The sequence below is a fragment of the Ctenopharyngodon idella genome, chromosome 8 (genome assembly GCF_019924925.1).
Source record: "Ctenopharyngodon idella isolate HZGC_01 chromosome 8, HZGC01, whole genome shotgun sequence".
Classification (NCBI taxonomy): domain Eukaryota; kingdom Metazoa; phylum Chordata; class Actinopteri; order Cypriniformes; family Xenocyprididae; genus Ctenopharyngodon; species Ctenopharyngodon idella.
In genome coordinates this window covers 24,116,380-24,129,099 of record NC_067227.1, presented here as the reverse complement: position 1 = coordinate 24,129,099, position 12,720 = coordinate 24,116,380, and the positions used below count along the sequence as shown (strand labels likewise).

Genomic DNA, 12,720 nt, shown 5'->3' with positions numbered 1-12,720 from the left:
ATGTCGAATTCAGAAACCCTTGTTATTAGCGACACCGGTGGCCGTTAAGTGAACTGCAGCCAGCAACTTATTGCTCATGCTCGCACACGTAACGTACAAGAGATTGAATGTGATTCAGTGTTCTGATATACTCACGAACGGCAAAGTTCTTTTTCGTTCTTTGCTTAAAAAATAAAAAGATCTTTGCAGCGATATACTGTTAACGAATATCCCTACGCCATCTATGCTGTTGAGAGCAACGTTTAGATGAATATGTAAAGTGCTGCGCGTTTTTCTGTCACACAACAAAAATGACAGCGGTGAGAAAACAGCAGGATCTCTGCAATTCACCGGGATCATGTCGACAGATGAGGTAATTAAAAATTATACTTTTATGATGGTTTGATTATGAAAGGCCCATATTTGAGACTAGAGACCACCAGTGGTTCCCAACTCTGGTCCTGGATTACCCCCAACTGTAGGCCTACACATTTTGGATGCCTCTCTAATATGACAAACATTTCTGATCTTGAAGTCTTTAACGAGCTGATGAGTTGAATCCGGTCTTTGATTAGGGAGATACAAATTGTGCAAAGTAGGGGGTACTCAGGACCATGGTTGGGAACCACTGCTATAGGACTATAGATCTGGTTATGTGGGGAGACTATAGTTTGAATTAATCCTTTATTTTCTTTGCATAACACATTGACATTACAATACGGAATAGTTCTTTCGGCATTATCCAGTACATCATACGTAATCGTTTCATGTGTCATAAAATGGAAGAGGGGCTCTCTGTGGCACACGTAAACGTCACATCCTTTTGATTTTCCCGGCAAAAACGTCCCGAGTGCTTCACATAAAAATTAGTCTACAGGCTTTCATAGACAACCCAGGAAATCGTGGGAAGTCTTATTTTTTAAGTTTCGTTACAAGCTGTTCACACATTGGCAATGAAAAAAGTGATTAATTAATGAAAATTATTACATATAGCCACTTTATGATATTTAAGAATAATCAAATTTATGTAATATTTCTTTTATTTTATCCAAGTTCCCCTGAAACCTTCTTAAGTATACAGCACAAAGTACATGTAATAATAAGTTAAAAAATGTATAATTATTAATAAAGAAACTTTATTTTAAGGTGTCTTTGTTACACTGTAACTATACATTTAAATACTGAGTATATTAAGTAACTCCATGTACATAGTATAGGGTTAGGATTTTGGTTTGGAGTTAGTTGCATGTAATTATGCATAATTTATAGTTATTACTATAGTAATTACATATAAGATATGTAAGAATGACACTGTAAAATACAGTGTTACCAAAATAAATAAAAATGCAGTGCACCAGAAAAAATGTAGGAAACAAGAGGAAACATCAGTTAGGTTCTTGATGGTTTATTAGAACAGGAAATGATAACAGAGCACAGTCTCCATGCTCAATGACAGTCAGAACTGAGGACAATGAGTTTTCAAATGCAGAAATATTTAAGTACAGTGGAGTCCAAAAGTCTGAGACCACATTGAAAATTAGGAATTTAAATGATCATTTACACCCGAAAATATTCGAGAAAATTAAAAAATTAATGACATAAAAAGAATATGAAATATTTAAGATTTAGCATTTTCAGATCACTAATGAAATAAGAAAATGTGACATTCTTCATGTGATTCTGTAAAGATGGTCAGATGCTCTTTGGATAATCTCAAATCATGTTGGAGAACACGATCATCAGGTTTTGCGCAAACTACATGCAGCTCGAGTGCTGCTGTCATTAAAGCAAAAGAGGGACAAACTGAATACTAAGACATTCTGAAATTCATGTCAATTTTTCAATTAATATTTTCACTTAAATTATGTTGATGATATAATTTGTAATGAAAAACATTGTTAAATAAGAAAAATGCTAAATAGAATCTTTTTAGACTTCCGAACCCCACTGTCCATGTGTTTGTGTGAGTGATTGTGTGTGCATGTATGTGTGTGTGTGTGCATTTGTGCTGTTGATTTGGAAAGCATGCATGTGACTGTCTGATTGGTGGACAATATCAGGGCACACGGTAGCATGTCGTGTTGAAGTACGCACTACCTCTGTGTACCCCAGACCGAGGCTGTGTTCATGCAGATAGTTCACTTAAATTACATTTAAGCACTGAAATCATTATGTACACTGAAGGGGACACGACTTGTCATTTAATGACAATGGACCCAGTAACACGAACAGCCTCCGGTGCAAGACGAATCAGAAGTCCATCACAGTTAACAGAAGACTTGGCTCTTTTGCAAAAGTGTTTTTCTCTTTCTCTTTCTTTTAGGAGAAACATCTCCCATCCATTTTTTTTTTTTTTTTTTTTTGAGAAAAGGCTTTGCACAGTTCATGAACCAGGATCAAACACTGAAATTCAGGTCACAGTCGCAGTATAATCATTGTCATTGTTGAAAAAATTCACACACCAGAGAGCAAATCAAATCACTTTCATGAACTCAATAAACCAACCTAAAACATTACCACAAAACAAACAAATAAACAAATATAAAAATGAAGATATCAGTACTGGCTAATATATTCTCTACAACTTTACAAAAAAATTCAAACTCTGTTTGTGCTTGTCAGATGTCAGGCTTTGCAAACTGAAAGTATGTCATTTCTAAACAAACCATTTCTTTCTTTGTGTTTGCACATTTTGTCGGGTGGCCCATTAGCTGTGGCAGTTTGTGGCTGGGGGGCTGTCAAAAAAGAAGAAAAAAAAAAAAATCTCAGGGCTTTAAAAGACAAAGTGGAGAAAGAAACAGCCCAGACAATGAGAAAGCCTGGAGCGCACTGTCCTCACTGTTCAGAGACAGGATTTTAATTGGAAAATTGAGTGTAGGGAGCTTTCTAAAACATAGCTAGATATATTTCTGTCTAAACAAAACCATAGCAGAGTTTTTATGGCGGACTCCATTTCTTGCTTGAGAGAATTACGACATAGGAAACAGTGAAACAACCCTTGTTTATTTTCTTTTCCTGGGAACGCATTTTATAGAGCTCCACAGCAAATTAACTCCATTTCACCGCCTCAAAATCTTGTGCGAATTAACCCAGACAGTGTTTAGCAATTGCGTACAGGGTTTCACAATAAGTTTGACCTATGCTTGCTGCTAGTTTCTGGTTTGTTCCAGGGAATGTTACTTACATGGGATGCAGTTGGGAAGATGACTCGCTTCTTGAGTTTTGCTGCCCACATCTCAGGCGATTGCTTTGTAAAATCTGGCTGTGAGTAAGCAAGTGGGTGCTTGCATTTCTGCACGTCTCTCACGATCATCTCTAGGCCTTATCGGCCCAAGATAGACTTAGCGTAATCATGCATGTTTCGCCTAATGGTGCAACAGAGTGAAAAGCCGGAGAGAGGGAAGCAGGGCGAGAGCATGCATGGGTGGGTAGACCTTTTTTCAGCACGTAGTCTGTGTGAGGGTAGAGCAGTTGGAAAATAAACAGATGAGCTGGGTGACAGCATCAATTAAAAAACAGCATCAATAATGTTGATTGTGTAAAATAATTATACAGTTTTGAACTCAGTCATGCATTGGCACTTAAAACCCATAAATTATACACTTCATTAATGGCTTTAATGTTCAGCTTCAGTGGTTTCATCCATCCAAATTTAAAAGAACACACTCCTTACCCTGTGCCCTTAAATTCTCTCTCTATCATCACCTCACCAGACTTTTTATTTGAAACACGGTCTTTTTTTAAAACAACATACACTTAGTGCTTTAGTATTGTTGATTATAGGACCATCAAACATTTCATGTCAAACTCTCTCATGGACCATTTTCACATTTCATTTTTGGGTTTGGAACGTAAACAATAGCAGGGTAGTCTTCTAGAGAAGTACATGTGAGACCATAGCAAATGTTATTTTTGCAATACCATTTGTTTCAACAGTTTAAGAAAAAAAAAAAAAAAAAAAAATCAATTTACATGACTTCTAAAAGAAAAGAAAAAGGGATGGATATCAGCAGTCAGAAAGATGTCAAATCAAAAGATGTATTTGAAACCCCATTGCAACAGGGTTTAATGCCAGGTAAATATAACAAAGTATAGTGTAATGCACTACTGTTTAAAAGTTTGGGGTCAGTAAGATTTGTTTAATGATTTTTAAGAAGTCTCTTATGCTGACTTAGGCTTCATTTATTTGATAAAAATACAGTAAAAACAATAATATTGTGAAATATTAGCATTTTAAAATGTAATTTATACCTGGTGTGGCACAGATGGCATTAAACAGGCATTAATCCAGTCTTCAGTGTCACATGATCCTTTAGAAATAATTCAAATAAGCTGATTTGGTGCTCAAGAATTTTCCTGTCATATCAATGTTGAAAACGATGGAGCTGCCTGATATTTTTGTGGAAACCATGATACAGTTTTTTCAGGATTTTTTGGTAAATGGAAAGTTCAAAATAACAGCATTTATTTGAAATATAATTTTTTTGTCGCATTATAAATGTCTTTACTGTCACTTTTGACCAATTTAATATGTCTGAACAAAAAACAAATCTTAAAAAAAAAATTAAAATACAAAATAAAATTTTTGGTTTTCGATGTTAAATGTAACTCTTTTAATTACTCATCTCACACTGTGAAAAGGGTCCATTGAGCACTGAGTAGTAAAATCCTGTAATATGCATTACTGCCCTCTAGTGGACACACTCAGGTAATGTTAGGTGAATTACTAGTGCCCCACGGGAAGAAAGCAGAGATAACGTCGTTCACTGAGAGGTGAATGAATTGAATAGTACACTATTTCTTTCATGCCTCTCATGGGGTTTACAACCCTGAAACAAACAAACAGCAATCCAAAGAGAGCCAGAGGAAACTAACAATGGCTGAAGTGGGCACAGTGCCATTGGGAGCACAGTGGGTTTGATTTTTTTGCTCTCCATCTAAATGTAACATTGTATTCATCTGATTCTGTGTGGCTTGTGAAGGCTGGCAGTGAGGGGGGACCCAGAGGGGTCCGATCTGTCTGGCTCCTCATTGACATTCTCTTGGGCTTGGCTGATGGCTAGGCCATGACTCTTAACGGCTATTTGTTGTTGGGATGGTCTTCTCTGGCTGGGCTGCACAAAGAGACCCAGTGTCAGTGAGACACTCTGAATTCAGCTCCCTAGTGGCCCGGCCCGGCCCAGACAACCGAGCTCACATTCGACTCAATGGACTGCAGAGAGAACGAAGCCAGGCCGAGTGAAAGAAAGAGAGTGTTGCAAATGCTCTGCTCTAATTCTAACATGTGTAGGGGATAAAAAACACTAAATTTCTTGGTTTTGAAGATAAACCACAAATTAAATGGGTCCACCCAGCATATGGCCCTGTACGCAACATAAACTCATTTCCACAGTGCTTCCCTGCTCCGTCCAGAAAGCATGGGTAGATTAATCCATGATTTTTTGCGAACGCTCTGCTCCATCACCCATTTACATCTGATATTCCAGCACACAAGTCTTTAGATAGAGTCACATGGCAGTTTTCTTGATTGCTTCCTGACACTTAATAGGTAAGGGAGGGTGGAGTAGTCAGTCATTTGACATCAGATCACTTACGAAACTCCAGTGTTGGTCGGCCATTTTGTGTTCACATCAAGTCTGGCCGACAAGCACATTTTGGCGCGGCTCACATACACACACACAAACAGACAAAAGGAAGTTTGAGCTTGTCTGCAAAGGCCCGGGACGCACAAAAGCAGCATCCACAGGCTCAAATGTAAAGCAAGAAAGAGGTGAAAACGAAAGGGATCACTTCCATTGAATGGTTTACAGGCGTGAGATTACAGAGAGACAATCCGTGACCGCTTCGGTATGCTAGACAGTCAACGTACCCATTTGCAGGATTAAGATTATGTATTTCACCTCCCATCACCCAACACATCTGTTATTCCCAAGCGATCCTTCCGTTTCATTAGACAGGGCGTGATAGAAGCCGCTAACGTGCTAAGTGGCGTCAACCCTCAGGCTGGGGATGACGGCGGCTTTAACACCATCAACCATTAACGATCTTATTCTCTCACTCTCTGTAGTTCTAGAGCTCAGCCACTGGTGGGGGACTTGAAAGACACTGGATGGCAGTGAGAGAGGACAGGAAGGGCAGGATTACAGAAGGAGTCTGAGTCTTAGGGGTGATGGGACTCTGAAGGGTGTGAACGGGCCTGGACCACTCATTGGCCACTAGGGTTGCGCTCACTTACACTTTTCACCAGCAGGTGGCTGTAGTCCTGTAGCTCATTGAGCCCCCGCTGAGTGTGGTGACCTGGCCGTACTAATGCTGCATTAGTGCGCGGCTGTATCGGATACGGATGGTGGCCAGAAGGAGTCGCATTGTTGCTATTGAAGTTGAGCCCGTCGCGGGACCATCGCAGATGTTCGCCATAGTCCGTCTGCGTGGTAGGAGCCGACACCACCCTCCTGCGGTCAGGGGAGTCTTGAGGTGTCGCCGGATAGTTGTATTCACCGGCAGAGTTGTGGGTAGGCGGGGCGGATGGTTGCCCGGCCTGCTCCCGCTGATTCGCAGGGTGGGAGAGGATAAGGTACCGCTGGCGCTCCGAATGCGGGGGAACATCACCTGATCCCTCCTGCCGCCCACCCTGCAAGTATTTGGAACTCAGGTAAATGACCGCAGAGTTCGCCGGGCAGGGTGTCCCTGTCTGGGCCAGGAAGGTATGGCTCTGGTCCCAATCGCAGTCTGTGAGATGAACGTTTGGAGTGGGACGTTTCTGCTGCAGAGGCGTCTGTTCTGGAGTGGGAAGTCCTGGGTCGATATCTCCAGATTTTGGCCAGCCGTTGGTGAATAGATTCTCAACCTGCGAGCGGGGTCGTTCGCTGCCGCTGATACGCGTCACGCTGATCATGGACCCGCTGCGCCCGTGTCCCAGCATGCTTTGCTCCTTATCACCCTTGCGACGACTCCCCAAACCAGATCCACCGGCTCTGGAGCGTTGGCGGTGCTTGAGGCTCATTATCCAACACACCATCAGACCCGACAGCACCGCCCCGGTGGCAAACGCTGAAACCGCAGACACGACCAGCAGGTTCACGGACACCAAGCCATCTGGTTCCTCGATGAAACTCTCCTGCAGAAGGCCTAAACACATGGAAAGAATAACAGATGTGAGCATAAAACACATTTAAAACTAACAAATATTCACAAAATTAAATGACCTTGTTTTTGTTTTTTTACAGCAAAAAAGTTTATTTTTCTATGAGGTCGAAGAATGCATGAATGAAGAAAAATAGCAGACTAATTGCACTCATTACTACCTAAAGTGGATGTTTGTTTTAACTGCTGTAATAATGGTCTTCCTGATTGAAAGCATCTATTATCAATTACGTTTTTTGGAACATTAACTTTCAAAAACATCTTACACTGAATAATTCTGACAATTATTGAAACTTTTAAGCTGTATTTACTGATTAAAAGGTGCCCTGGGTCTGATAGATTTGACAGACACACACACACAAGGAGTAAAGAGGAATGAGAGCAATAGATACCATTCACTTTGAAATGACAGAAGACTTAAGTTCTCAGAAGAGCGCCAATTAATTATTGATGATGAGAAAGCAGGATGGCATAAAAAAAATACTGCTGCAGCAGATCAATAATGATAATATCGGCAAGGTCTTTTGCTCTGTGGAGCTCAAATACCAAGGACTGTTACTGATAAAACTGGACTTAATCTATGTTTCAAGGGAGATGGTAAAAGAGTCAGCACAGAAGCTGTCAATCAAGCAAAAGAGACTGCAAGTAAGCCAAAAATTATTTGCTAAATTATAAAAAACATCCCTTTAAAGGGTTAGTTCACCCAAAAATGAAAATTCTGTCATTGATTACTCACCCTCATGTCGTTCCACATCCGTAAGACCTTTGTTCATCTTCGGAAAACAAATTAAGATATTTTTGATAAAATTCGATGGCTCAGTGAGGCCTCCATTGCCAGCAAGACAATTAACATTTTCAATGCCCAGAAAGCTACTAAAGATGTATTTAAAACAGTTCATGTGAGTACAGTGGTTCAACCTTAATGTTATGAAGCGACGAGAATACTTTTTGTGCGCCAAAAAAACAAAATAACGACTTTATTCAACAATATCTTGTAAAGGGCAATTTCAAAACACTGCTTCATGAAGCTTCGAAGCTTTACAAATCTTTTGTTTTGAATCAGTGGTTCGGAGTGTGTATCAAACTGCCAAAGTCCCGTGAACCATTAATTTCAAAACACATGATGTAACGAAGCCTCGTTTACTGAAATCACTTGACTTTGGCAGTTTGATACACGCTCTGAACCACTGATTCAAAACAAAAGATTCGTAAAGCTTCGAAGCTTAATGAAGCAGAGTTTTGAAATCGCCCATCACTAGATATTGTTGAATAAAGTCGTTATTTTGTTTTTTTGGCGCACAAAAAGTATTCTCGTCGCTTCATAACATTAAGGTGTGAACCACTGTAGTCACATGAACTGTTTTAAATATGTCTTTAGTAGCTTTCTGGGCATTGAAAGTGTTAAAGGCCCGCTGAAGTGTCTTGGAACGTGCAGCATTATTCAATGTGTTGACGTAATTTCAACTGAAACAGGAAGACAGGGCGATATATCGAACAGCCCCGTCCCTTTTTTTAAAATAGCCAATAGCATTTCGGTTATATCACAGCTTGGCCAGAGCCGTTAAACTCAGTAAAACCTCTGTTTCCTTTTAATCTCTAACCGTTTATCCTCCTAATCTCCTCCATATCACTTTAAAATATAGCATTCTGTGCAGAATTTAAATGGGTCCGATACCTTTCGCGGTCTGAGCAGACTCGCGGATATGATCCGCTCTGTGCTCTTGTGTCCATGGGCCAGAGCAGACTGTGCTCGCGCTGCGGTGGTTCACGTGACACTAACGCGAAAATGGACTTCATTCGTGTCAATGGAAAGCATATTTACACTGTCTGAATCGTTCCCTATTCTCTATATAGTGCACTATGTGCCATTCACCATGTAGAAACTAGTAAATGTGTGATCAAATGACCGATTTTAGCTGCAGCTTTAGTGTCTGTTTATAGTGTAGAAGGGGGCGGGACTTCAGATTCTAGAGAGCATTTGATTGGACAGAAGATATGATGAGAAGCTGAAGTGCGATGTGATGTCATGAAAATCTGTGATCCATTTTAACGGAAGTGAGAGTTTTGGATGCTTATATCTCCTAAATGCGAATTTTGTCATTGTTTTGGAACACACCAGCTTATTCATAACCTTAAGGCTAACATATTCATACTAAAAGCTAAAAAACTTAAATTTTGATTTCAGGGGGACTTTGAGCCATCAGATGAAAAAATAGATGAAAAATGAAAAATAGCTTAATTTGTGCTCTGAAGATGAACGAAGGTCTTGGAACAGATGTGGAACGACGTGAGGGTGAGTAATAAATGACAGAATTTTCATTTTTGGGTGAACTAAGCCTTTAAGTTTAGGGTGCAATCAATCAATCAATAAATCAATCAGTCAATCAACCAACCAAACAACCGACCAATCAAATCAGGGTTCATGGAAAGTTTTTGTTCAGCTACCCAAACATGAAAATCTAGATATCTTATTAATTTGAGGAAACTCAATAAAACTGGAGAGTTCTTAGTCACTCACAACAGTAAGAACCAACATCATAAAATGGCTTAGCATATGAAACGCTCTTGAAACAAATTAATTTAACTGGCAAATTTATCACAATAGAGACAAATGGTAAGCATTTCACATTGGTGAAAATAAACAGCCTTAATTAGCACTTACAGCTGTTTGTTTAAGAACTCAAATAAAATGAGAAGAGAGGAGGCACAATCAATAAAAATGTTGCTACGATAATTAGCTCATAATAGCTGCCTCAGTGTGGGTGTTTGTGTGTACAAAGTGTCCGCTGAATTAAAAGATATATTAGCCGCAGTTGGGCACCAGGGAAAGGAACTGTACAACATACCATGTTGGTCATTTCATTGGGAGATGTTGTGACAGAGTGCCTAGCAATTTTCCGGTGATATACATGTTTACTTCACTGTATTCATTTTGGAGGGACAGACCACATTACCGAAATGACACCTCAAATCAATCAATGCATTCATGTGGATGCTGAGTCAGTGTCTGTTTTTTTCCTCTGTCTTTTTCTCTCTCTTTCTCTTGCACAGTCTCTCTCTACCCTCCCTCCATTTGTGTTTATCTCTGTCTCTACCCTGCTACTGCTCTCTGTCTATTTTGTTTGTGGTGTGGGGGCATTATATTTATTTTATCACAGACAGATACCAGGTGTGTGTATCTTTTCCCAGCATGCTAGGGCAGTAAACTATTGCTTTTTGTTTTTGTCATCTTTATGACTAACTTTTTGGCTGCCACTGCCGGTGTGTGGCTGCATTGCTGTTAGAAGTTGGATAAACATCGTTGGCATGGGGCGGTTCACGTCACGAACCACTGCCTAAAACAGTTCTTGTTTATGCTGTTGCAACCCACTTGTCATTCATGAGGGCCCCACCATGCATCAGGAACGGGGTCCTGAAAGGATGTGGTGAGCGGGGTGGGATGCTGGGATGATGCTATTTTCTAGGTTGTTTATGTTCATGCATTGTGGTGTTTACTTTCAGTGGCATAAAGCAACGGGGTAGAAGATGAAGTGATGTTTGATTGCTTGAAGACTTCACTTCTCTGTGCGACACACTTTGTGAACTTTTCAAACAAACTATAGAGTAAAAACAAAAAAAAAAACGGAAATTCAATCATGCCAGTAATGCATTACTCTACAATAAGTCATCAACATTAGTGCACTAGGTATCATGAACCAACAATTAAAAGCATTATTTAATCTAAATTATTTTTATCATTTTAATATACATATTTAACTGACAAAGTGATCACAATAGCGACAAATGGTAACCATTTTACACTGTTGAAAATAAACAGCCTAAATTAACACATATACATAACTATATATATATATATATATATATATATATTAACTTTTACAAGGATTATTAAATTGAGTATTGTTCATTGTTAGTACATGATACCTAATGCATGAGAGTTAAAAAGGTTAAAAAAAGTATTGGTATTTGTATTGTATATTATAAAAAATATATTTCAGTGAAAGTAAAATATATCCTAATTTAATTAAGATTTAGACTTACATTTATGAATTTTTAATTAAATATTAAAGGGGTCCTTGATTATGATTTCACTTTTTTAAACTTATGATGCTCAAAGTTCAATGCAAAGGGAGATATTTTCTTTCTTTAACAGAAATCGCTTTTTAAGGACTACAACAAGCTTCTTTCTGGGTTGGTGACATCACAAACTCCAAAATTTACATAAACTCTGCCACCGGGAACATGGAACAAAAGGGGTGAGGCCATGTTGGGCTGCTTTGAGCCCGGAACACAGCAAGCCGCCGGTCGCCCGTCGGGCAGTTTTTGTTCGTCGGCCGACTAAGTTTTCTCAGTGTGTTCCGCACCGTCGGCTGAAGTTGGTCCTCGTCGGCTTTTTTACGGCCAATTCGACATGTTGAATTGGCGTCGGAGCTCGTTGGTCAGCCAGGCCATCTGATTGGCTGTTCAGCTACTGCCACCTGCTGGTACAGAAAGGCATTTCTTCTTATGCAGGCACAGAACGGACGTGCTACTTGGCCGTCGGGTGTTGTCGCTGCCGAAGTGAGCCAACCCCGCAGTCTGCTTTTGTCGCCACTAGTTCGTCGGCATCGGCTTGGTGTGTTCCGGGCTTTAGAGAGGAGGAAGCGTTGTTGTAGTAGAGTGTTGTTACCATGCCATCATTTTACGCCGGACAAACGAGGGTCAGTTTAACGCTGGATTGACGATTGACATGCTAGTCGATGAGTTGAATCAACTCCACAGCAACTACATAAATTTATCCACTAACCATTTAGAAAAGTCCAGTTGCATTTTAAAAGTCTCCATCAGTGTCCGCCTCCGGTTTGAACAATGTAAGGCTCAACATCGTTACTGACAATTGCCATTTTGGCTGCATGAGATTCTCCAGCTTTGTTGTTGTTGAGCAACCGAAGTGCAAGCTGTTAAAGCTCCGCCCCCTTTTGGAAAGTGGGAGCAGCAGCTCATTTGCATTTAAAGATACACACCCAAATAGGGCCAGATTTGACAGGCTATAATAAATGATCTGTGGGGTATTTTGTGTTGAAACTTCATATTACCAGAGACTTAAGTAAAAAAAAGGGGCCAACATTAGCTTTACAAGAAATAAATGCACAAATGCACACGTATAAAATCAATTGACCCTTTGCAGGGAGTTTGATTGACAGGCGATCTAACCAATCATAACGCCGAATCCGCCATTATGTCTGACAAAGCAGTCAGGGGAGTTAGTAGATTACGTCGGTGGACTTGGACCTGAAAAATGGTGTGTACTCACGTCTTTCCGTGGTTGAAACAGCATTCTTTCTGATATTCTTTCATGTTTATTTGATGCTATAAATGAACTAGTAGGAAGAGATGATCTGTTCATGAGCCGCTTGAACTGAGGCACTACAGCGATCTGTCACGACACATTAAAGAGCCACAAAACGGTATTTATTGTTTAAATTTCTTTAAAAATTACAATATGTGAAAATTGAGAGTTTGTTTCATATCGAAAGTAACCTTCTCTGCCTTGTCTGTCAACACATTGTCAGTGTCCTCTTTGCTCCGCGATGTACCTTTTTCACTGCGTGAGAACTT

The 12,720-nt window shown here is 39.9% G+C and overlaps 1 protein-coding gene across 2 annotated transcripts in view; it reads right to left on the bottom strand.

The window, feature by feature from the left end:
* Positions 1–1,368: 1,368 nt before the first annotated feature.
* The window catches only part of sema6bb (sema domain, transmembrane domain (TM), and cytoplasmic domain, (semaphorin) 6Bb), a 143,133-nt gene continuing 131,781 nt past the window's right edge, over positions 1,369–12,720 (bottom strand). For both annotated transcript variants that reach the window (XM_051903292.1, XM_051903291.1), the window contains one exon: positions 1,369–7,107. In XM_051903292.1, the coding sequence (XP_051759252.1) occupies positions 6,185–7,107 (923 nt within the window). In that variant the 3' untranslated portion in view covers positions 1,369–6,184. The remainder of the gene's footprint in view (positions 7,108–12,720) is intronic.